The 26,649-nt window shown below is 43.4% G+C and overlaps 1 protein-coding gene across 10 annotated transcripts in view; it reads right to left on the minus strand.

Annotated features, from left to right (window-relative positions):
* The window catches only part of DLGAP1 (DLG associated protein 1), an 866,766-nt gene that overhangs the window by 56,692 nt on the left and 783,425 nt on the right, over nucleotides 1–26,649 (minus strand). For 8 of the 10 annotated variants that reach the window (XM_032875682.1, XM_032875681.1, XM_032875684.1 and 5 more), the window contains one exon: nucleotides 7,891–8,264. In XM_032875682.1, the coding sequence (XP_032731573.1) occupies nucleotides 7,891–8,264 (374 nt within the window). The remainder of the gene's footprint in view (nucleotides 1–7,890; nucleotides 8,265–26,649) is intronic. The other 2 variants (XM_032875683.1, XM_032875690.1) reach the window with 1 other exon arrangement.

The following is a 26,649-nucleotide window of genomic DNA, read 5'->3' on the forward strand; positions in this document are numbered from 1 at the left end:
GATCCCTCTGATATGAGGAATTTGAGAGGCAGGGCAGGGTGTCATGGGGGATAGGGAGTGAAAAAATGAAACAAGATGGGATTGGGAGGGAAATAAACCGTGAGAGACTCAATCTCAGGAAACAAACGGAGGGTTGCTGGGAGGTGGAAGGGGAGGGATAGGGTGGCTGGATTATGGATATTGGGAAGGTTATGTGCTATGGTGAGTGCTGTGAAATGTGTAAGACTGATGATTCACAGGCCTGTACCCCTGAAGCAAATAATACATTAGTTGTTAATTAAAAAAAAGAAAGCAAATATGTCTGTATTTAAATGATAGCCTATGTGACAAACACATAGAGGTTCTATGGTTATTAGATTTCTTCTCCCAGATTTTATTTTTTATTTTTTAAGATTTTATTTATTTATTTGTTATTTATTTGTCAGAGAGAGAGAGTACAAGAGGGGGAGTGGGAGGCAGAGGGAGAAGCAGACTCCCTGCTGAGCAGGGAGCCTGATGCAGGACTTGATCTGAGGACCCTGGGATCATGACCTGAGCCAACAGCAGATGCTTAACCAACTGAGCCACCCAGTCATTCCTCCCAGATTTTATACTTCCTCTTACATTAGTATTACTAATTTACATGTTTTTCTATTTTATTTTGACCTTGAAATTTACCAGCATAAAATTGTCACAAGAATTTTTTGTAATTTTTAAAAAGGATTTCTAATTTCTAATATTGTTAATTTGTATTTTCCCTTTCAGTCAAACTTTATATTTTTTTCCCAAAGAACTTTGGTTTCATATATCAATTCTATTTTAGTTTTTATTGCTGTTGGTCTGTTTTTGTTTTCCAATGCATTTATTTCTACTTTCATCATTAATAATTTCCTTCCAATTTACTGTTCTTTTATAGTTTTGTGAATTGAGTGTTTTGTTTATGTTGTTATATTCTTTGCATAACTATGAAAGAACTTAGGGCTATGAATTCTTCTGAGATCATAGCTAGGGCCACAACCCATAGTGATGATTTATAGGATTCTCATCATTTATTTCATAATACTCTTGGATTTCCTCCTTCATCCAAATGTTGTTTAGAATACTTTTTAATATATTTAGATGGTAGTTTTTGTTATCTGCTTAGCATTAATTTCTAGTTTTAATTTATAATGGTTGGAAATCATTGGAAACCATGTAATATCTCTTCTTTTTTGGAATCCATTAAAATTATCTTGGGAATTTTGACTTGAGATAAGTCCCCTTAAAAAATCTCTTCCTGGGGCGCCTAGGTGGCTCAGTGGGCTGGGCCTCTGCCTTCAGCTCAGGTCATGATCTCAGGGTCCTAGGATCGAGCCCCACATCGGGCTCTCTGCTCAACAGGGAGCCTGTTTCTCCTCCCCACCTCTCTGCCTACTTGTGATCTCTGTCTGCCAAATAAATAAAATCTTTAAAAAAAAAAATCTCTTCCTGAATATGCATCGATTCTGATTTCAAGAACATCAAAATAAAATTTACAAAGTCTGAATGTACTGAGTACTGTCACAGTAAAACTATTCATGACACTTGTTAAGGAATTGGCAAGGTACACTTTATTCAGGGGGGCTATTGTGATAGGCATAGGGACCACAGTGGGCTTGGACTCAACTCCAAATGCAACAAGGAAAAATAAGAATTTATAGCCAAGGAGCATGGTGTCAGTGGGTAGAAATTTATAAAGAGGAGACATCAGGGATAAGAGGGGACCTCACAGCGTCCTTGCTGAAGGCAGGCCAGGGTGATCAGGCATCATCTGGGGGGCGATGGAGGATGGGGAACGTGATCAGATGAGAAACTGGACACCAGTCCTGGGGCATTCTGGCTAAACTGACTAAGCAGGATTCTCACTAAAATTGGGCGATGCAAAGATGGATACACAAATACAAGAGTCAGGGCCTAGTCAGGAAGTGAATTCAGAGCAGCCTGACTAGAGTCTGGCCAAGGAGAGTCTTGTTATCAATACTGCCTCCACTGCTTGCCTTCATTGGTTTAAGTCCATTGATTATGAATCATTGATGATGTGACCTTTTTATTTCTCAAGGCCCTCTTTTAATTAATAGTAACAGCTCACTTTGTTTGTCTCAATCTATGAAATAGTTCACTCAACATGGCATCTGGACTCATCTCTTCACGTGGGGCATAATGTATCTCTGTACTCTTGGACAGGCATTAAAAGAAATAAGTAAATCTTAGGAGTGCAATCTCAGATAACTTAGTTTTCTTTTTAATTCAAAGGATGAGAAAGGAACCACATGTTCAATGTGATGTGAAGATTAAGCTTAAAGCTCTTTTAGGTTGCTCTACAACATGAGTTCAATGACCATGGAGGGAAGTCACAATCTAATATCTGGAGGTGGAGGTGTTAAGGTCTAAAGCTACTACATGAAACTAATCTATATGTGCAATTACTCTTGAGAGACTAAAAGATGGTATAACCGCGTTACCTTTGGGGAAGGGAGTAGGAGTCAGAAGTAGAAAGATGGGGGCATTTCGTATTTTGTCCTATATCCTTTCATACTGTATGAATCCTTTACAACAATATTGTATGCATATACTACTTATTTTTGTAATTTTAAGAGAAACAAATTACCCTTAATGTGACCCCTGACTTTTTAGAAGGACTTACAACTTTGCTTTAAATCGGAAGCAACCAGTTACCTTCCCTGTGACCCGCCCAGCACTAGACCACCAGAAGAAGCCACCAGATAAAATAGTTGACTTGAATTTTGAACTATATTATAAATAGAACACATGCTTCAAGATATTCTAGAATCATAATTAGTGCCATGAAATGTTCCCACTAGTATGCCAAGTGACTATTCTAAGACTTAAGAGCTAAGTGAATTAAGACTACAAATTCACCCTACCCATCTCAAGCTTTTTAATACACATGCTTATGGTTTATTTATTGGACAAAGTGCCTTTTTCTGGTGACTTGCTTATTATCTATCAGCTCCAGGCCCATATTCTATACCCATCTGGTCTGTGGCAGTGGGGCCAGGACTCTGCCAACTACATTTCCCAGGCTTTGCTGCTGGCCAGCTTCCAGTTTTATTCTAACAAAGGAAGGTGGGAGGAGTGAAGGGACTTTCTTTCTGTTTCCACCTTCTGTGGGCATTGCTCCAGCATGTGAGGGCAGCTATGGTTTCAGCCCCTTTGACCCATGTACCAGATGTGCTTCTCCCTTGGATGTCCCAGCACCAGCTGACCACACCTGCCATGGTGGTCCAAGGCTGGCTGCACTAGGGACTCTCCCCTGAACTCCTTAATTCTGGGAACCTCACCTTTCCCTTTTTGCTTCCTTAGTCCTAGAAGTGGTAATTGCTTAGTGCATCACATTATTGCTCTCTCAATCTTCCCATAACTGTAGAACCAACATTGTGTATCAAACTGCCTCTGTTTGAGAACTGAGCATGGTTTCTGTTTTCCTGAATGGGATTCTAACTGGTTCCATGCGGCTGCACTCATGTCGATGAAGAAGGCTTAGAGTGTCAGCCAAAGAAGGATATTGCAGCTTGACAGTATAGGACAGTAGCAAAATTACCCAATGAAACTTTGCCCAATGATGCATGATAAGTATCTTAAGTCCCTTAAGAACCATGATCCTCAATGCATAGAGAAACGGAGAAAGAAAGGATCCAGGGGTCTCAAGGACAAGGATGGAGGACATTGCACTCTGTGAATTGAGGACATTGTACTCTGTGTTTGAGCCCCACCCCACCCATCTAAACCTACAGCTGATTTGCATCCAAGTGTTGTCATCTTCCAAGCTTCAGCTATTGTATGTAAATTTATCTTAGTGACTTTTACCCCCTTACAAAAATGCACAAATGTCACCACTCTTACATAGTACTTAGGGTAATCTATTTAAATTTGTGAAGTGACTTTTGGGACGCCTGGGTGGCTCAGTTGGTTAAGCGGCTGCCTTCGGCTCAGGTCATGATCCCAGCGTCCTGGGATCAAGTCCCACGTCGGGCTCCTTGCTCGGCAGGGAGCCTGCTTCTCTCTCTTCCTCTGCCTGCCATTCTGTCTGCCTGTGCTCGCTCGCTCTCTCTCCCTCTGTCTCTGACAAATAAAAAAAATCTTTAAAAAAAAAAAAATTTGTGAAGTGACTTTCAAAATGCTTCAAGTAATTGAGTAGTAATTACATCTCTGTCCTGAAAAAAATTAAGAAAACCCTTAGCAGATAAAATTTCAGCAAATTGGCTGTTATTTTAAAGGAAGGTAATAATAATAACAGCTAGATCTGATATTGAGTGAGCCCACTACACTTAGAACCTTACATATATTTTATCAGTCAATTTTTTGTAAAGATCCTATTTATTTGACAGAGAGACAGCACAAGCAGGGGTGCCTCAGGCAGAGGGAGAGGCAGAAGCAGACTCCCGCTTAACGCCTGAGCCACCCAGGCACCCAATAATAGCATACTTTAAAGATAGCTGTTTGTCTGTCTTACTGTTCATTTTATTTAAAAGCTTCTGTATAGGGGTGCCTGGTTGGCTCAGTTGTTGGGCATCTGCCTTCAGCTCAGGTCATGATCCCAGGGACCTGGAATAGAGCCCCGGATTGGGCTCCCTGCTTGGGCTCCCTCTTCCACTCTCCCTGCTTGTGTTCTCTCTCTCTCGCTCGCTGTTTCCCTCTGTCAAATAAATAAATGAGATCTTAAAAAAAAAAAAAAAAAAGCTTCTATATATCCATCTTAATCACCTCCCAGGTCTGCCAGTTGGTCTCATAAGTTCTGCTCCAAGTAATTCTCTCTCTCTTTTTTTTTTTTAAGATTTTTTTTTTTCTTTTTAATTAATCTCTACACCCAATGTGGGGCTCAAACCTACAACCCGAAGATCAAGAATCACATGCTGTACTGACTGAGCCAGCCAGGCACCCCTTCTCCACATAATTCTTACTCAGAATAAAGCATTCATATACATAAAATCCACCTTATATTATTGTCATTTTCACCCAGTAAAATGGAACTACTCTGAAATCCACATACAATACTGGGGAGAAAGTTTTATTTCAGATATCATCCCGCCACTTAAATATATGAATATTTTAGTGAGCAGAAAACTTGCTCTAACTCTTCCTCCAATCACTGTTCACTACTGTAGAAACTATATGAAAGGACTGAGTACTTTATGTGGTTGTCTCATTTAGCCCCTACAAAAACCCTATGGCATAGGGGGTATGATTATCTCTACCCTATAGATGAGAACACAGAGAGGTTGAGTAACTTGCCCAAGGCCATACATTCTACATTAACAGAGCCTAGATTGTACCTTGATCCTTAATGTGACCATGCCACACCTCTTCTTTGATGAAGAATAATAAGTAAAAATTCAAAATTCAAAATAGTCCTCAAATTTCATTATACTGTAACCTAATTTAAATCCTAATCCCCAAAATATATAATACTAGGATCCTGGACTCTTTCCCAGCCTTTACCTCTTTAGGGTCAGAGTTTCCAAACCTTCCCCAACATTTTTAATTTAATCCATGCCTAACAACTAACATTACAATCATTTGCTTTATACCCTGTGTGAGTTTAGGCCAATTACTTAATGATTCCAGTTTCCTCACCTGAAAATTGAGAATAACAGTTGCTATCCCACAGGGTATTTTATAACAGGTATAGTAAAAACAGGCTGATACATGGGGCACCTGGGTAGCTCAGTCAGTTAGGCATCTGCCTTCTGTTCAGGTTGTGATCTCAATGTCCTAGGATCAAGCCCCACATTTGGGCTCCATGCTCAGCAGGGAGTTTACTTCTCCCTCTCCCTGTGCCTCCCCTCTCTCTGCTCATTCTCTCTCTCTCAAATGAATAAATAAAATGTTTTTAAAAACTTGACTGAGGGGCACCTGGGTGGCTCAGTTGGTTGGGCAACTGCTTTCAGCTTGGGTCATGATCCCAGGGTCCTGGGATTGAGCCCCACCCACATCAGGCTCCCAGCTCTATAGGAAGCCTGCTTCTCCCTCTCCCTCTTCCCCTGCTTGTATTCCCTCTCTCACTGTCTCTCTCTCTCTGTCAAATAAACAAATAATATCTTTTAAAAAAAGTATGCTATTATTAAGTACAAAAGGCAAGATATAGAATGGTGTGAAGTATATGTTAACATCTGGGTGAAAAAGGGACAATAAATTAAAATATGTATTTGCTTGAATATGCACAAAGTATCTCTGTACAGAGATGCAAATGTTGGTTATATTAATTTCCTCCAGCAAGGAGAACTGACAGGCTGTTAAATAAGAATGGGAGGGAGACTAGTCACTGAATGCCTTCTTAGAACTTTCGAATTTTGAGCCAGAGAAATATATTATCTATTGAAAAATAATGTAAAATAAAGAAAAATGAACATTAAGGAAATAGAAGAAAGCTAACATGGCTGGGTGCCAGCTATGTGCCAGATAAGGATGGTAGTATTTTGTTTAATCATTTAATCCTATCACAAAATTCTTCATCTTAACCCCTTCTAGGTGTATAGTTCCAGCCAGCATTGAGTACATTCTCAATGTTGTGCTTGATCACCATTCCATGTCCAGAATTTTTTCATCATCCCAAACTGAAATTCTGTACCGTCATAGAAAGCTGGAATTTTTAAACTCAATCTCAAAATAATTCTGTGAGAGATAGTTAAGGGAACAGGCTCAGGAAGATGGCATCATTTACCTGGGACAGTAGGAAGGACCAACCTTTGCTCTTCCCTATTCCTCCAAATCCCTTGGGCTGGTGGGAGAGCAGTTAGCTTCTAGGGGGAGGTAGGAATAGGCATGGGGGGTGGAGGCTGGCTTTGCGCATGTGCCTTCTGCTGTGTCTTCTAGTACCAGGCACCAATGCCACAAGTTCTTTTAGGAACTTGACAGCTTGTGCTGTGGAAGCTTGTAGGCTACATATATATATATACACATATGCATATACATATATATATATGTAACCATTTGACTCATTGCTACTAGACAAAATTTAATTGCCCTTTAGAAGTGCACTGTGCAGAATGCACTGTGAAAATACATCATCGTTTTGAAAACCTACCCCACGCCTGGCTTTTAGATGTGCCTTAGAGTTGGTTCATTGTAAATAGATTTATTGGCTGCCACGTCAGGAAGTTATTATTCAAAGGGCACCTGCATGATATGGCACAACAAAAAAGGGAGAAAGGCATGACTCTTCTCCATTGAGAGAAGGAAATTTCTAGCAGGGAAGCCAAGCTGAACAGATGTGAAAAACAAGAATCAGTTTGATCTTATCTTTGAGCAGCAGAAAACACTGGGCTGAACTGAGAAGCCCGCTGAATTATCTACCACTTTTTGAAATGCATGATTAAATAACCAACAATTATGCTGAAACTACTGCACATTCTTTGCTCATGAAGCTGCGATGTGAGTGATTGCTTTCTACACTACTAGTCACTTTGGTCTTGCTCTCCCTCACTCCCACGTGTATGAGAAGTGATTCACATTTTTGTTCTCAGATGGTTACTCAATAGTGTTGAACGCACTATAACACAACCCAGTAACCCAGGTTATTCTTGGATGTCCACTCCTTTTTTGAGAATCAAAAATGTGCATTAGCTATTGAGTGCACTTTGTGTGTGATTGTGTTCATGTTTGTTTAGCTATCCTGATGCTTTGAGTCACACATTCAATTTAGAGGACAAAAATAACAGCCTCTAACAATGCCTACAGACAAAATATCTTCATAATTTTTTAAGTCATGTTCAACAATGTAGGAATTTCAGAGCCAATTGTTTGAAAATCTGGTCCCACACATGGCTCTATCATCCAAAATGTCCAGATGGCAAATCTTCTGGAAAAATAAAAGTGCTTTATTTCTTGAGTTTTGGGGTCCCTATTTCAAAGGACAGAAAGGGAGGCTGTTACCTGTATCCCAATAGAGAGACAGCGGTTTTTCTTAAAGTGATCCTTCTTCCTGTCCTCCGTAGTGACAGTGGCTATGGTGGTCGTGGTAGTGACTGTGGCAGGGTTGTTGCTCATGTGTTGACTCGCAGGGCCATGGATCTGGGCATTTGCAGCTTCGATGGCGGCTGTCAGAGCCTTCATACTGTCCAGGCTCTCCGTAGAGTTGCTCAGTCCAGACTGGCTGATAATATCTCCTCGCTGGCCCTGTCCATCCATGTAGGCATCCTGGGCAGACTCTGTGCTACTCTGGGCTGTGATAGAAATGAAAGGTTTCGTGGTAGTTCTGGGTGGGACTGGAGGTGGTGTCTTCTTATATGTTGTAATGCAAGATGACACTGGAAGACAGTGAAAACAGAGACACTGTGATTTCTGTGTGGGTTTTAATTTCTGTATTGTAACTAACAACCACTGGAAATCAGGGCACATGAAACACACAAAGACATTGAGCATGGAAACAAGTCCGCTGATACAGTAAGTGAGATCCCTGCTTCGGGAAGATAGTTGAGCCTCCTCTGAGGTGATGCTCCCACAAGACTGAGGGGAAAAAAGACTGGAAAAACGCCACCCTCTGAGATGGACGTTTCTGAAATGGAAGTTAATATGAATCAACACAAGATAGCCATCTGTAGAAATCTTCCCAGGCAATAGTGCGCCCTGAGGGAGAACGTATATACATGGAGATAAGCCCAGGGTAGTCTCGACCTGCTCAGGAAAATACAAAATATAGCTAATGTTAAACAAGGTGACTCTGGAGAAGATTGCAGTGGTGGAAACAAAGCAAAGAGGTTGTGAGCAAGTGTGGTTTAATCCTAACCACAGTGGGAAGTGCCCTTGGGGTGGGCCTGGGGGCACAGAGCCCTCCAAGCTTCCTGGACTCAGTTTTTTCCTTTCTTTCTCCCTCCCTCCTTTCCCTCCCTCTCTTTCTTCCTATCTTTGTCTCCCCCACTCCCTCCAGCCCTCTTCCTCTCCCACCTTCTACCGTCCTTTCCTCCTTCCCTCCTTCCTTCCTCTGGATAGATGGTCACTATATAAGCTTGTGTTCTGAATTTTTGTTGTTATTTCTGAGCAAAATTGTCCTCTAAGAAGGACATTACACAAAAGTATCCTAGTGTAGTCTCCCGGTTTCTAAGTCTGTGGTGCCTGGTGGGGGGGATGGCTTGTATGAGCTTACTCCCTAAAATGCTGTCCTTCAAGCCAACCTAATCAACTCAAGGGCGTCGGCCTGTACGGAAAGGTGTCCTTCCTGGACCTGTACAGTTTAGTCAAAATCCTCCCCAAGGCTCTGGATGAAGTAGCCTTTGCTTTTCTCTCCAACTACCTGATCATAACTGTGGTTATATGAAAAAGCTTTACGCACTGGTTTTCAACTTTATATTTGTGGAGCATGATGTACAAAATACAGATCAAAAAGAATTATTCAGTTTTCAAGTGAATTCCCCGCCAGAAAAGAATAATTCCTGAACCAGCTTTCTAAAGACTTTTGTTAAGTCCTCTTAAAAAATGATTCAAACTATTGTGTTTCCATCGCATCCTCCCCCTCCTCCCCAACCAGACCTTGCCCACTCACAGTGGGCAGTCCTTGTTACACCATGTCAGCTACTTCTGACCACAGGATCCCAACTCTCATTTGAGCTGCAACCAGGGCCATCTCACTAAATGAAATACTTGCTTTAATATTTGGGATGTTTCCTGAGGCCACTCAAAAGAAGTGTCCTATAAGGAACAATAAACAGAAGAATCCTGTTAATGCTGTCCTATGGTTCTACTGGCTTGTGATTTGGAGTAATTTCCTTAACTGTAAAAGAGATAGGGGCAGAAATATTTTGCTGTTTCCTAGGGTTACCTGATGGAACATATATGCGCTGGTAGGGGGTAATGTAAACAATATAAATGTAGACACCGCTCAGTTACCCAGGATGAATGACTGCCCAAGGCTCACCCGGGGAAACCTTCCACCTAACTTAGTGCAAGGACCACATATACATCCTTTAACTGGAACAGCTCGGCAACTCCCAGCCCAGTGTCTATAGTTTTCAGCTAAGGTGCCTCGGAGGTAGTGGAACCAGTGGAGGCTCACAGTGCCCGCCTGCAAGGGGCTGAGCCTGGAGCAGAGCCAGATGGGGCTTGGGGCTCGGTTTCCCCCCCTGGCTACAGTAGTGCCAACATGGCCCCGCTGACTTTTTCACCTCCCCCAGTTCAGTTCCATTTTATGGACCATACCTACTGAGGAGCTACCTTCCACTGCCCAGGAAGGTTTGAAGGGATAGCCCTGCTCAGGAAGAGGCCCAGTTATTCATTGGAAGACCAGCCTGGATGCGAGAGGGAGTGACCCTAAGTGGGATGGGATCAGCCTCTTCAAATCTAGTGAAACCAGATCATTTTTATTACTTCTCTTAAGTCGTTAACACCGTGAACTCATTATTTTGTTGAAAATGCTTGCTCAGGACATTCGGCCCCCCTCGTATTCCAAAGAAATGAAACGCCACATTCTAACAAAGAAATGCCTGATCCTCGGGCTTGATTATAGCTTGTTGTTAGTTACCCTGTTTCCTCTTTCCGTGTGGAAAATCCAAAGTGCACAGTGCAGCCAGGTAGAGTAGTATTTCTTCTGATGTGATTTACAGCAGAAATTTTGTCATGATGTGATGTGTGATGTGGGGACTATAGAAAGGAGGGTGTCACCTTATTTCCAGCGTAATGATGGGGTTTGGGGGCACTCCCCCGGGGCCAACTGCAATTTGGTGCCATCTGGTGGCTGTTGTCAGCTCCCCTCCTGCATGACTAGGGATAACTCTGCGTCCTTTGATCAATGGGGACCAGCAAGACAGCAGCAATGCTAGAAATCCATTAGGGTTGTATTGGAAAGGGAGAATCCAGGGGACATAGCTTTCCCAATAGGCTGGCCCAGCTCCAGTGCCCAAAGGAGGTAAGATTCTGAGACTGCCTCACCTTGAAGAAGGAAGCTGAACAGAAGACAGGAATCATGTGCTTTGATGTTGTATTTGAGGGACTTCATTATGAAGTTTCACTGCAGTGTGGGGCTTGGCACAACTCTGCCACAGTTATCAGACTTACACTCAAAGAAGCACCACCCATCAATTATCAGATAGAAATTTAAAAGGAATACCAATCTTCAAGAATGCCCTCTGCCAGAGAAGAAAGGAGATCCGAGACGACTCATACTTCCTACAACCCCCTTCCTTCTCATGCCCCAGTTCTTTCACATACAAGCCTGCTCCAGAAACTCAGACAACCAGATTCCCAATTTTTCCCAGCATCACTCTTTCCTGGTTTTGCAGGCTAAATTCTTTCTTCTCTCTTAAGATTTTTTTTTTCTCCTAATTCTACTCTCATGATTCAGCACCAGGAATAATTTAAAATCCACTGGAGTCTGAGTGACAAGAGGGATGCAGTAGAATGAGGTTCAAGGAGATGAAACACAAGTAAATAAATCTTGCCTGGTCAGGACAGAAAGAGAAAGTAAATGACTTATATATCATCAGTGAAATACTTCTCTTTGAGAGTAACATTCTCAAAACAGTGATTAAAAAATACAAGTGCTCCTTTTATTCAGTTGGAACTTAAAAAATGAAAAGATATGGTACTTTAACCATTTTTATTGCTTTCCTTTGCCTGGTGTATTTCTTTGTTCATTTCAATTAAACTGATGTTTTTTCTTTATTTGGATCCTGATAATTTACTACCCCAGCTCAAAGTTGGAAAAAGAACTCCTATTTATAAGAGTCAGCAAGAGCAGAGTTACACATTTTGATGACATCACTTTCATTCAGAGGATCCTTTGCAGAGTGTAGAGACCAGAGACCGGCTTTTAAGTGATGGAAGAAGGAAGAGGAGGGGGGAGGGGTGGGGGGAAGGGTGGGGAAGGGGAAGAGGAAAAGATAGAAAAGAAGCAAAAAAAAAAAAAAAAAGAACAAATTCCTATCCTATTTCAGCTTCTAGCCCAGAATTCAATATTGTCTCTATTTGCATGGAAAGATAATGCTAGTGTTGAAAACCTCAGAAGGCCTGTGCCAGGAATTATTTTTTTTCTGTAGTGGTGAAGTTTTTCTGGAAAAAAAAAAAATCTAGACTTTCTTATCACTCTGGTTATCTTCTGTGATCAAGAGCACACATGTGCCAGGCGGCCACAAAACAGATGTAGGCTCAAACCACGTGTTGTATCTTCTTAGTTCTGGCTGGGGCATCAGTCGGATGCTCAACCCACTGAGCTCAGCGTGGAGTCTGCTTGCCCCTCTCCCTCTACTTCTCCCCTTGATTGTGCTGGTGCTTTCTCTTTAAAATAAATAAATAAATAAAATCTTAAAAAAAAAAAAAAAAAAACCAAAACCTCTGACGGGTTAAGCTAATGTGTCATATACGGTAAAGCTACATTGAGGAATTACTTAGCACTTCCTTGTTACTTTTTAGAAACTCTTTCAAGTAGAAGCCCTTGAGAACTACAGATCAAAACCATAAAAGGACAACAAAAGAATTTCAAAATATACATATATATGTAGAGTTTTATAGTAGCCAAACAACATCTTTTTGATGTAAACAAGTTATCCTCAGACACTATTAACCATAAAGCAAGCTGTGATCAAGCTGTGATTTGATCTGCTTTTAGTAGCGGCTGGTTTCTACAAGGAAGTCATGGTCAAAGCAGTCTTGGATTTGCTGAGTTGTATCAGATGGTCTGCACTTACTGAGCTGAAGACCACCGGAGAGAGAAGGCCTGCCTCAACCCACTGTCTGTTAAACAACAGTTTAACAAGCCCTCAAAAGAAGATTTGAAAAAATCAAATGGGGTTAGCAGTGGGGGTGCTAGAACTAGTTCTTATCATCTTGCTAGATAATTGTGCAAATCTCCTCCACAGTATCTGTATAGTGACATTTCAATGATAGCTTGAAACTGACCTTGGTGTCAATGTTAACACAATGGAAATTGGGAAATAGTGCCCCTGCCTCAGAGAGCAAATTGTGAAGCATTTCCAGCACACCTGTGCGCATAGCATGGCACTGGTCAGAGGGTGGTCCACAGACAGGTGTCGAGTCACAAACTATTTGATGAGCATATAGTAAGATATGCCATGAAAATTGAGAGTAAACTTCTAGAAATTTTTACAGCAATTCTAAAGACCATTTCATTGATTGAATCTAACAAAAAGAAGACTGGGTCTTGGTTTTGGGTGCCTTGTTTTTAAAATTGCCTTTATCCAGTGATTTAATTTATTGCATTTTTACCAAAATATTGATCTGCAACAGACTGGACATGAAACAACAAACTAGCCCATCCCCAGAAACAGTTTGAGAAGCACTAACAGGAAACATTTGCAAATCCAGCGGACAAGGCAGAGGTAGTGCCTGTGGGATTAAGAACATATGAGGGAGGTAACTTGAAACTACAGGCTAGTTTAGAAAGCAAAAGGATGTGAAGGGGCCAAAAGAAAAAAAAAGAAATGTGGAAGGATGTAAATTTAAAGGGACCAGTGCACAAATACAAGTTGGTGGCTTTAGCCTCAGGTAAACTGCCTATTTCTAAGAGGGTGTGTCTGGGTACAAGCGTGACATCTAGAACAACAGGGGGATTGTGATGTGTGCTTTATTCCAGGCTTTTCTCTTTAAGGGGACATTGCTGAGTGCTCCACGGAAAGAAAAACCGTATCTTACGAGGAGTGGATTAATGAGAGAGGATGTTTAGTTTGCAAGTGAAGGAAGACAGGAGAATTTCCAATGATTTCAAAAGCTCTTCTGTGTTGGCATGGACTAGTTCTGTATAAGACATCGCGGGAAACCACCAAGGTGAGAGCTCAGAGAGGCTCTAAGAATAATTCGTTGTTGTTCAAAGGAGGAATATGGGGCTTTTGCTGTGGAGTGAGCTTCTTGGTCTGCAGAGGTGGTAAGCACAGGCCCCCTCATCCTTTGGCTGGGAAGTTGTTAAAATTGTACCACCATGGGATGGGAGCCTGAAGTAGGTGACAAGATTTCTTTCACACTGGTGCTCCCACGGTTTTCTGAATATTAATCAAAGGTAGAAAAGAATTTGAGAAGTAGAGACCCATTGAGAGTGAGGTGAAAAAGCTGAAGAAGGAAGCCAAGAGAAGAGGTGAGGGAGCATTACCAACACAGATGTTTGGTAGCAATGACCAGTGTTCGGGTGTCCTGGGAATGCATTTTGGCATAGATGAGGGCAAAGCTGCTAATAAGAGAAATTTGCTGCCACTGCTTTGCATCAAGTAGGCCGAGAAGTGCTGAACTGACAGTGAACCAGAGGTTGAGCTCCCCGTGGTGATTCGCTACACAGGCTGGACTCCTCACCCGCCAAGTCCCAGATAAACCAGCGTCCTGGCTTGAGTCCTTCATAGGGTAAGAGCATAAACCCAGGTGAAAACAAAGAGGATTAAGATGGAACATTAGTCCAGGCTCTTTTTTTTCTTTTAAAGTGCTACCCTCAACATGAGGCTTAAACTCACGACCCTGAGGATCAAGAGTTGTGTCCTCCACCAACTGAGCCAGTCAGGTGCCCCTTTAATTTGGATTCTCCATGTGCCATTAGATCAACTGAATCACCAGAGAGTGAATCCTTACTCTGTAACACACTGTGCTAAGAATTTAATAGACATGGTCTTATGACAGAGGAAGCTCTGGCTATCCCACTTGTTTGGTGGTAAGACTGAGGCCCAGAGCAGATAACTGATCTCTGTCTTACCCAGCTACTAAGTAATGGAGTTTGCATAACTTGGAGGCCTCAATTCCAGCTCTTTTCCTTCCCCCAAACCACTGTATTCATCCACCCATTAAACCTTTGATTAAATACCTTGCCCAGTAAAGCATGATGCTTTCCATGAGAAAATGCCCCCAGACGGCCCCAACACTGTAGTCTGCACCCTGCCGGAACCTGTCAAGGGTATGGATGATGAAAAAAATTGGAGTGGTCAAAAAAGCAGTGCGCCAGCTGCATCTTTAAAAATACTGCAGAGGGTCGCCTGGGTGGCTTGGTGGATTGAAGCCTCTGCCTTAGGCTGGGGTCGTGCTCCCCGCCGAGCAGAGAGCTCTCCGTTCAGCCTGGAGCCTGCTTCCCCCCACCTGCCTTTCTGCCTACTTGTGATCTTGGTCTGTCAAATAAGTAAAATCTTTAAAAAAATAAAAATACTGTAGAAGTCGGGCTCGGGGCTGGGCACGGAGCCTGCTTAAGATGCTCTCTCTCTCTCTGCCCTTCCCATCCCGTAAATGCTCTATTGCGCACTCTCTCTCTCAAAATAAAATGAAAATAAAAATACTTAAAAGGGAGGAACTCCACAAAACAAAATATACATGGAAAAATTGCTCCCTTGTTTCAGAATATTTACAGCTGAGTATCTCCAGGCCACCCAAAGTGTGGCGGTCAGTGGTCCATGCAGAGCCGGCCGCATGGTGAGAGGGCCGGCAGGGAGGGCCTTGCGGTACGGCGCGGGGGTCCTGGGAAAGGGACCCGGCTTCTCGCCCGCTCGCCCGCTTAGTGTTGGCTCCGGGGACGTGGCCATGAGAACGGTTTCCACTGAAGCCGTCCTCCACGGAAACCACAGAGACTAGGTAACCTTTCCTCTGTCGAAGTAGAAAAAAGCACGCTTGTGTGAGCGTGTAGGGGAAGGGCAGGGAATGTGGACAGAGAGGGAGGGGTGGTGTAATAACTCTTTAGTCATAAGACTTGCCAGTTGGTAGTTACTAGTATTCCAGACACTTCCTAATGCCAGACAAATGCCCCAAGCCTCGGCATGTCTGGCTCGGAGATCTATTCATCTGATAGCAGCCCGGCTCTTGCGGGAGACAGATCTCTGGGCAGCCGCGCTCCGCTGCTAATCAAACACAACATTGTTCTCCGCGGGAAGAATGGGAAGGTTTGTTTCAGAGTCACAACTTTTTTTTTTTTCTTTTCTAAGAGGCACCCAAGTTGTTTTAACAAGTTGCTACAAAACTTGGTCTTCCTGAGGTGAGGCTGTGGCGCACAGTGCCTGCACTGTACCAAAATCCAGGGAGGGAGGGGTCAGAGTTAGTCATTAAAATAGGAAGGAAAAAAAAAGCCTCAGGCACTTCATGCCTGGAAATGATGTAACAGGCAGCCACTCCTCTGTTAGAACTACAACCAAACAATGCTCAGGCAGTCCACAGCAGCTGCTCTCCAAATGTCAGCGCCAGCCCCGTCCAAAGAGCTTGAAAGGCAGCAAGCTGGAGGGTTTCTGCTGTACCTTTCTCGCCCACATTTTCCCCAAGCCCTCCCAGGAACCTGGCAACAGGTAACGTGGCAACCTTTGCTTTATAAACTGGCAAGTGGCATCATTTGAGAGAACTAATGGATTTTCTTTTTTAAAGCCAGCTTCATTTCCCCCTACCACCTCCATACCCCGCCCCACCCCCCCCAGCCAAGAAGCTGAGAAAAAGGCACTGCCTCCTGGCAGCCCTGCTCTCGAGTGCCGCCTTGTGGCTAAGCTCGGAATATCACCGAGGTACCCTGAAACCCGGGGCTCCGCTCGAGGTAAGTCACGCTAGGAAAAGGGCTGGACATCTTTGCTAGATTTGTCTTCCAAAAAAACCCATCAAGAGCGCTAGTTAAGATTCAGAATGTCTTGCCCCCCCCCCCAGTTTTTTTAAACGTATCGCCTTAACAAAAATTTTACCCCCGCTGCAGCATAAGGTCTCTGGGTTGAGGTTGTGTTTTTTTGTTGTTGTTTTTTAACAGCAGCTAGGGTAACATTTTATTATGACGGCGAGTTGAAAAGCAAGAACTGCTGTAGCCGCGTGTTTAGGTGGATGGCAGCAAGGCGCAATAGCCAAGAAACTGAGGATTCCTGTTGGGTGGGACGTGCATTTTCTATTTTTAATTTTTATGTGATTTTGTATATGTAACTTGTATGCGGAAATCTTTCCCTGGGGCAGAAGCATCTCTAATTCATATTTCTGGCTTCCAGTTAGTCTACCTGCAAGTATTATTGAGATTTCCCAGACTGTGGGCCCAGCTTCCCAGAGAGTAGGGCCTGCAGTACCAGTTTGGCTTTTATCTCTGTGTGGGGCAAACACCCACAGAAATGCCAAGGGCACTATTTTTAACTAGTCTTCTTTCTCTCAGGTACTCCCCCTTCTGAGGTCTCTGATTTGGAGGGAAGGCTATGGTTGGGAGCTGCTGATAGCTCCAGCCGGTTGCGAGGGCATCCGTTCTTTCTCCTTCTCTGGAAATGTTAACTGGAAACTAAGCAAGAGGTTTAGATCAAAGTAACTGTGCTCTTCAGAAAGTTCCATTAATTAACTAAATTAAAGGAAGTCAAATGATGTTTGGAGGAAAGTCATTTTAGAAGGCCCAGGTCCAGGGACTGAGGTCTGAAACTTCTAATGTGGACTTTTAATGAAGCTTGGCAACAAGTTAAATACTATTAGAAATTGAGGGTTACCGTATGGAAAACCAGTTGTTGCCTGAAATCAATCATTTCAAAGGAACATCTTGAAAGTAGACAGACATTTGGCTAGTATTTGCCTAGACCATTTAATACTAAAGATTAAAAGCCCATGGCTCTGAGTAAGAATCATTTGACCAGTAGCCACGGTGAGTCATAGCCTTCTTAAGAACTGGGCACAAATATTGAAGTCAGGATGTTGAGAACATTGGGCTTACTAATTTGCAAGGCAGGGCTATTGCTTCCAGAAGGGAATGTGATCAGGATTCCACGGCTCATTTTCCCGGTCTTTCCAGCAGGTGCTGTTGAGTCATCCATGTACAGAAGTGACTGCCCTGGCTGTTTCATCTGTTAGGATTAAATTTCCACTTGTTCCATCACTTTATGAAGTGATTTCTACCATTGAGTCAGATATGTCACTTCCTCTAGGACTTAGGGATTTTTTTTTCAATGTTTGTAACATTGTGTGTGTTTTCCAAAAATTGTCCCAGCCAGTCTGCAGGTTTTCCTGGATTGAATGGATTGTTTACAGGAGGGGAAGATTTGGGGCCCAAGGTCAGGGTTACCAAATTATATAAGGTTTCCTGTTTGGGCAGTTGGTCTACCAACTCCTCAGGTTAGTGCAGACTGGGGCTTGCCAAAGGACATCATGCCTGTGGGCCTGGGGTAAGGATGGTGCCAGGAGCGGGGAAGGAAATTTTTCTTCTAAGCTTCTCATCAGCTAGCTTTCATTTCTTGTCAGATGTCACTTCACAGCGATATTTTCCTATAGTTCTCTGTAGGTGATTTTTTTTTTTTTTTTTTTCCTGACTAGGAATTCTGAGAGAGGAATTTAGTTAAGGATGTAGGAACCAGTAGGTCAGGCATTGTGGTCCGTTCTGTTCACGATGACCGCAGTGCCTGGAATGGGCATGGCACATGGGACTACCACAGTAAAGTTTTTTTTTTTTTTTAATTAATATATAATGTATTACTTGTTTCAGGGGTACAGACTTGTGATTCACCAGTCTTACACAATTGGCAGAGCTCACCATAGCACATACCCTCCCCAATGTCCATCACCCAGCCATCTCATCCCTCTCACTGCCCCTCCACTCCAGCAAAGTTCAGTTTGTTTCCTGAGGTTAAGAGTCTCTTGTGGTTTGTCTCCCTCTCTGGTTTTGTCTTGTTGCATTTTTCACCCCCCTTCCCCTATGATCCTCTCTCTTTATCAAATTCCTCATATCAGTGAGATCGTACGATAATTGTCTTTCTTTGATTGACTTATTTCGCTTAGAATAATACCCTGTAGTTCAACCACCTCGTTGCAAATGGCAAGATTTCAGGTTTTTTGATGGAGATAGATATATATATATATATATATATATATATATATATATCACATCTTCTTTATCCATTCATCTGTTGATGGATATCTGGGCTCTTTCTCTAGTTTGGTTATTGTGGACATTGCTGTTATAAACATTGGGGTGCATGTGTCCCTTCGAATCACTACATTTGTATCTTTGGGGTAAATACCCAGTAGTGCAAGTGCTGGGTCATAGCTCTATTTTCGACTTTCTGAGGAACCTCCATACTGTTTTCTAGAGTGGCTGCACCAGCTTGCATTCCCAACAGTGTAGGAGGGTTCCCCTAGTAAAATACTTGTTACAATGAAGGAATGAACAGGGATGAGAAGACATTTACTGGAGAAAAAGAAAAAAGGACCACTAATCTGGAAAGGGAGTCACCAGGGTAGAAGTGAAATGAATACTCAACAAAGCCATTCTCTGTGACATTGGATATTACAATCAAATCTCCTATCACCAGTGCCCACTTCTGTTTGGCATTGGCCAAGGGCTGGCCGAGTGCAATTGTGATTGGCCAGCTTTCGCCACGAACTAGTATGCAAAAGCACACACTAGTATCACCTGACTGGTTGGTCCTATGGATTATTCATCTAACTTCCTCCATCTTCTGTTTGGCTTTACCCATGGGCCCTGGGCAAATGGCCGAGTGAGGGGCCTGTGATGCTAACTGCCCATTTCCCGTGCATCTGCCTTTCTTTGCCCTCTTACTATTCTGCTATTCTCTGCTTGCACAAGATGGGTATCTGAGAGCCAAGAACTTTCTTTACCTCTTGGTCTTACTTCATGGAAATTAGTGGCACCTGCACAATGGGACCTGGAGCCTGGAACACAGGGAAAAATCTGGAATGGAGCCACACAACCAAACAGGACTCTTCTGCCAGGTTATTTGGTGTCTGGTAAACAAAGTAGAACTCAAGCCTACCTAACCCCGGGTCGATGGGAGCGGGGTTATTAGGCACAGATTGCCAGCTTGTCCTGCTTGAGAAAGCGAGTTGGCTGTGTAGCAAACCAGCGTATGTCACGAGTCCAGTCAGGGTAAGTCCTAACTGAAACTTCCAGCTGGATGTGTTGGTAGGAGACTCTTCTGGGTTTTGGAGAGAGGGCAGCTCTAGGAAAGCTGCCTGCTTCTGCCGCCCTTATGGACCGAGGGTCTGCAGGGAGGGCTTGGCCTGAAGCAGAAGCTTCGCACAAGGCAAGCTCAAATCCCTCCAACCCGGGAAAACAGGATGTGTGGGAAAGTGAAGAAGAAAGAAAATGCATCCACCATTCCTTCCTGTTGGTTTCAGCATGATGAGGAATAATTATCCGGGTCTGGAGAGCAGGGCATGTGGGAGGCCACAGGACGCCCTGGTGTGTGTAGTTAGGCAGTTAATTATTCATCCCACTCCATTCCTTTTTCCTCTCTGAAACCCCCCTTTTCAAAGGAAAAACAGGAAAACTGACTGGGTTAATCTGTAGAACACAGTTTCTGTTAGCCCACTCAGCCCAGGAAGGAGACCAGCCCACTACTGAGTCTCAGATAACTGAATCAGCGCTTAAAATGACACCTCCTTATCCATCTGTGTCCTTGACAGATGAGGACACAGATCTAGAGAAGGACCTGTCCATGTGTCCCCAGGCCTCTGTCCATACCAAGCTCCAGACAGGACTTCGGTCCACCAGTCAGTGTTTACAGTTGGTAGGGAAAGGGCCCCTTAAAGAATGCATTATAAATTCTATTTTACAGTTGGGTTTTTGTCATTTGGCAAAAATGTAATAAAAATAATTAGGAAACTGAAGAGGCCCGCACTAGAATGGTATCAATTTACTCTACCTGCCCCCACCAATGTCCACCTTTACTGTGTTCAAGAGAGCCAGGCACTGTTCTGGAATCCGAATTCCACAAGTGAGAGGGGGTTGGAGCAGTGGGCTGCCCAGGTTCTCCAGGGCGGGGTCTGACTGGAGCCTTGACTTCTTCCCCTCCAAACCTCCATTTAGATTTGAAAGAGTTGCCTTTTGTCATTAAGATTATACTTTGAACTCTTATAAGAACCTTAGCTGAATTTTAAAAGCCCTTATCTGACTCTCTTGGTTGGATGTCTTTGGAATTCAGAACTTTTGGGGATTGTAGAAAGCTAATATACCTGACATTCCCTGGGGGTCTAGGGCAGCGCCTCTTGATGACGTACTCTAACCTGTTTGTATGCAGAAAGAGGTAGCACAGCGCACTGCCGGCAGTTCCAAGGTCAGGTTTTGGCCAATGGCTTTCAGAATTGCAGATGAAGGAATGATGTTTCCCTGCCCCTTTGGAAGCCTTGGAGCCATAGGACTTTCTCCTTCAGAGGCCTGTACGGCACTGCCCTGAGTTGTGTCCTATCCAAGCCTACAGAGAGGATTGGGGGGGGGGATGGCTGGTGAGGGGTGGTGGCAGACTCTTATGTTGTAGGTGGGCAAGGTTTCCATATGTTTAAGGAGGAGAGAAATCCAAGGTCAGGTTTGATGCTACTCCTGACGTCTCTCTTTGTGTTGGAGTTCTGGGTGTTCATTGGTTTCACACACTGTATTCAGAAACATCTTGTTCTGGTTTTTGTGAAAATGGTAATTGGGGTGTTCGTAGGGGGGCTTTTAAGTAACCTTTCCCCACAAGGTGGAATGATGTGTACATAAACTACAGAGTGGGATAGTCTTACGTGTTCTTGAGAAACACCTCATATTTGCGAGGTTGTGTGGATGTGTCTTCATTCATCTTTTCCATCATTCTCATTATGACCCCCTGCTCTCAGGCTATAATTACTTCCCCATAGAATAAATAAAACCAACATTCTTCTCCTTGACCCACCATAATTTGTACTCACAGGAGGGTGGCTCTGTGCGAGGTCCAGGCTGGGTGCCATGCTAAGTACAGGCAGCTTAGGACACTCCCCTAAAAGTTTCTCTGCAAAAGCACTCTTGACTCCCTGGAGCCCTACCTAGTATACACAGTTTAAAAAAAAAAAATTTTTTTTAAATTTTACTTATTTATTAGAGAACACAAGCAGGGCAGAGGGAGAGGCAGAAGCAAATTCTCTGCTGAGCAGGTAGCTGACACGGGGACTCCATCCAAGGACCCTGGGATCATGACCTGAGCTGAAGGCAGCTGCTTAACCCTGAGCCGCCCAGGCGCTCCCAAAATCATTTTCAAAACGCACATTTTACACTGCATTTCCAACCCCGGAGAGAGGAGATAATCCATTTAAGAGCTTGAGTAAAAGAATAAACCGAGGGGCAGTTAGATATGTTAGTGAACAGATAGATATAGATGAAGCCCTAGAAAATTTCAGGATCTAAAGCACTCCACCACCGGCTGATGTAGGTAACGTTCTCCTTTTCAAAAAGAACCCGAGAAAGTAAAGGCAGAATGACTTGGTTTCTCGATTTCTGATCATAGGTGGAAGATTTAGCCGAGTCTCAGTTCTTTGAAGAGGCAACTAGACCACAGCAAACCTACCAAGCGGAAGATGTTAATACAGTCTGTGTGTTATGTGCTTGGGGCTGGGGGTTTGTAATTTACACCGGTTGTAATTGACTAGCAGTACAACTGCAGAGCTGGCAAGGTGCAGGAATGCGGAAAAACTAGAGGAAACCAGCACCAGTGTTCGGATCGAAAGTAACTACCAATAAAGACAGGGAAATGGATCACAGAGAAGGGAAGCATTTGGATAGCCGCTGCTCAAAGATTCAGCCGGTTTGCAGTTGCTGATACCTTGTCAGGTCTCCAGATAAAGGCAACTCTTGTCACCCTTAGGCACCTGGCTGAGAGGTAATAAAACAGTTGCCTTATCTCCTAAGGAGATAGTGGAGTTAGTCAAACCTTGGTGGTAATTATAGTAAACTGAAATTGCCTGTCATTTACCCCCCCCCCTCAAAAAAAAGAGGGCAAAAGGAAAAGGCTTAAGGCAGGAAACTGTCGCCCTCTTTGGATTTTAAAAAGCAAGCAAAACAGCCAGGAGTTTTCCTGGGAGTGAGAAAAAACAGCCTGGCCAGGCTGCCCTCTCCTGGGGGTAACAGGATTGCTGACAGCTCGGGTCCACGTGACGGTCTAGAAAAGAGGCTCAAGCTGATGAAAATCCAAGAAATCTTCTTAGGAGTCTTCCTTTCTAAATGTAAATGACTGAGTCAGTGCTTTGCTAAGGAGGGAAGGAAGTCACAATCACACCGAGTGACTCATTCAGTGCTGTTAGCTCAGGCAGTTGGATAAAAAGTTTTAGCAAAAGCAGCAACAAATCTACTTTAAATACTAGCACAGTAAGGAAATTCCTCTCTTTCAGGCTGAATGCCATCTGCACAAAAGAGCTCCTGTTGACATCTCATTTACAATCTCCCCCAGGACACAGACAAGACCATTTCAATAAACCCGGCTCAGAAACACCTATTGTTCGAAATCTTCAACTAGCCACAGGCTACCACCACTCCCTATTGTTTTGTAAAAGAAAAGATTTAGAAGGAGAAAGATTGCCACTGTGGAAGCTCTGAAAAGAGGAAGGAAAAAAGTCCCTTTGACCCGATGCTGTCAGAGAGCGTGCATAAAGAATAAAGTTAATGGATTTCCATTTTTGTAAGAAGTGCCTAAGAAATGCCTGTTAAGTTTCTGAAGTGGGGATGGGGAATTCTAAATTCAACGCCAACTTTGTGTGTATAAGAAGTGAACTCCTGCCAACGGGTTTGCTAAATGAAATGCCATAGGCTATACTTACCCTATTCTCAGCCCTACAAAAGCCCTGTTAGCACCAATAGCAGAGCACCAGGTGAGTCTTTGATCTGGGCTGTTGCCCTGGGAATTAGAGCTGGACTGTCCTTTCCAAGTAGAATTTCCAGGCTCGGAGCCCACTCCTCCCTGTTAATGATTTCTTTTTTTCCATCGCCTTGTTTTTGCTCCCTCTTTTAGTAAAAGTTGAACACTCTCTGGAGTTATGTAATGTCCTTAGATAGTTGTTCTTCGCTATGCTTCAAATTCAGGGATACATTTGTGTTTACCCCCAAAAGGGGGCCTTCTTCTTCTGCTCCTTATCTTGACCCTTGTAATACGTCTTGCAGTTAACCTTACCTATCTCTGCAAATGATCCCTTTATCTACCCAGAGCTCAAGCCCACACTGGGCATTATCTCTAATTCCTTTGAGTCCGCTCCCCTCTTAAATCCGTCTGGAATCCTTCTACCTCCTGCAAGCCAGCTTTCTGCTTTCCTAGATGCCATTACAATACTCCCCTCCTGAGGATCACAGCTACTTCCTAACTCACGGTTTCTCTAACCACCAGTTGTGACTTATTCAGGGGTCATGAAACCAATTGAGGTGGGTCATGCAGTTTCACCACTTAAAAAATGAAGTAGATTGGAAAATGTGAGATTGCATCAGACAAAGGAAAAAGTACTGTTTCGTGAGACTTGATTCAGTTTGTGTTTGCATCCGGATCTCTGTACATTCTGGGCAACAGGTAAAAACGGATTCTGTTTGCCACGATATTCCGAGAAATACTTTTCTGATTTATCTCACTGGGCCTGCCTGATGCCTGCTTCAGGATCCCGCTTCACTGCTGGATACACTTAGAGCAAGGGTTGAAGACGCTAAACAGAAGCTGTCACTCTCCAACCGACAGGTCTGCCCACAGGAGAGTCTCAGTGAAGTCTAGGGCTTTGGAGAGTCTGAGTAACTGGGCTCCTGCTCACTTTTCAGAAGGGCCTTGGAACTCTGCATCCTGACTGCTTCTACTCTTCATTATTAAAACCAGCAAGTTCCCGGGAATGTTAAAGGGACTTAGAAAATAAAACAGCCTTCCTAATGGATTCCTGCCCAGGCAGGTCCAGACATTTAAAGGAATAGTCTTGCTGTTGTTTGCCATTATATGGAGAGATGTTAAGCTTTCCTTTTTATATTGGAAATGAAAAAATAAAGAAATCTGCACGTGCCGACGATCCCTGATAGTGGTCATTCCACGAAAGCCCATGGGACAGACGCAACCTTCCTGAAGTTCCCAGCAAGCACATCCTTATCCCTTCCTTAGTGCTGGGGCCCTGCCACCACTCTGCATCTTGCTGGGAAGAGACGTGGCCCCAGTTCTTGGAACTCCGCCCCCAAAATCCCGTGCCAGAACCACACTAAAAGAAGTCCCTGTTTTTTCTCCGGGTGCCTTAAACTTACTTATGTTATGGAGTCTGGGTTTAGAGAACCTGCTCCATTAAGTGGAAGGGCTACAGAAATTCACCTTTTTAGGGGAAAAAAAAAAAAAAGATAAACAGCAACTTTAAATTCTGTACTTTGGAAGCCAGTGTGATGCTTTTTTCCTTAAACTGACCAGCAGTAGCTTGCTTTTGTTCGGCAGAAAATAGGACAGAAACTTAGGATAAGAAGAAATTGACGTGAACGTGCACTCTAAGTCACTGCTGTGATTCTGCACAAAACTACTATGTACTCTGACATCAAGCAGTTAGAGCCACGTGACGTGTGCTTATGGATAATTTTAACTTTATTCTTTGGGCTTCTCAAAGGAGAGGGAGAAGCAGACTCCTTGCTGAGCAAGGAGCCCCAATGAGGGGCTCAATCCCAGGATTTATGACCTGAGCTGAAGGCATCTCCTTAACCGAATGAACCACCCAGGTGCCCCGGTTTTGAGGTAAATTTTATATGAATCCCACATTAAAAAAAAATAATAATGAAAGCCTCTTAATATTGTTTGCTATTTCACTGTCTTTAAGAGCTTAAGGAACATTGACCCATAAACACTGAACACTGGCATAGGACTGATGTTTTCACACCTAACATCTTATCGTTTCCAGAATGCCATCTTCTTACATGTCTAATTGCCTGTGAGACACATTGCTGTTTGCTCTCTCATCACCACTCTCCTTGCCAACAGGACCTCAGTGCTGTTAACTTTTCCAAGCAGCCATGACTTTTTGGGAAGTCAGTCCCTCCCCTAGATATGGAGTCTGAATCTTCATTGAACCGAAGTGTGATCGTAATGATTCTGGGAAGCTTTGCCTCTCTAGTCAAAGCAGCACAAGGCAAGGACATTGTTTTTGTTCCTCTGGACATTGTCATCAGCAAGAGATACCCTGAAGTGTGGCTGCCATCTGGGGACCCTGTGGCAGGGTCTCCATACAAACCCGTACGGAGGATGACAGGTGGAAATCTGGTAGGAAGCTGGTTTGGATATATTCAGTGGCTGCCTTACCTCTAGATTTGCTATTATTTGAGAAAACGAATGCCTTTCCCATCTAAGTCACTTTGATTTTATTTATAAAATTTTATTTGCTTATTTATTTATTAGGCTTGGGCTTATGCAGATGAATTTATATATGCTAAGTGTCGTGCTTGCATGAACACTCCTGTTCATTCATCAAGATTCACTTCATTTGTGTTGCATTAGTAGCTCCTACATATCTTTATCGTAAAACTCACCACAGGGGTGCATGAGTGGTTCAGTTGGTTAAGCATCTGACTCTTGATTTCAGCTCAGGTCATGAGCTCAGGGTCATGAGATTGAGCCCTGCATTGGGCTCTGTGCTGGGTGCAGAGCCTGCTTAGGACTCTCTCTCTCCCTCTGCCCCCCACCCCACCCTCCCTGTGCTCTCGCATACTCTCAAAACAAAACAAAAAACTCATCAGACTTTGCTTGTTACAGCACTTCCCCAATGCTCTTGTATGAGAACTAGGAAAGTTAGTGATCAGGCAGATCATTGTTTACTACTGTTTACTTGTTGGATTAAATGATTCTTTTTTTCTTTTTTAAAAGATTTTATTTATTCATTTGAGAGAGATAGCACAAGCAGGGGAGAGGCAGTGGGAGTGGGAGAAGCAGACTTCTAGCTGAGCAGGGAGCCCAAAGTGAGGCCCAGGACCCTGAGATGATGATGAGGGTAGGAGGGCAGGATATGAATGGGACCTGCTTACTCTAAGTTCAAATACTTGAAAATTTAAAGTTGCAGACCCTACCC

The sequence above is a fragment of the Lontra canadensis genome, unplaced genomic scaffold (assembly GCF_010015895.1).
Source record: "Lontra canadensis isolate GAN:19392208 unplaced genomic scaffold, GSC_riverotter_1.0 scaffold57, whole genome shotgun sequence".
In the NCBI taxonomy this organism is placed as follows: Eukaryota; Metazoa; Chordata; class Mammalia; order Carnivora; family Mustelidae; genus Lontra; species Lontra canadensis.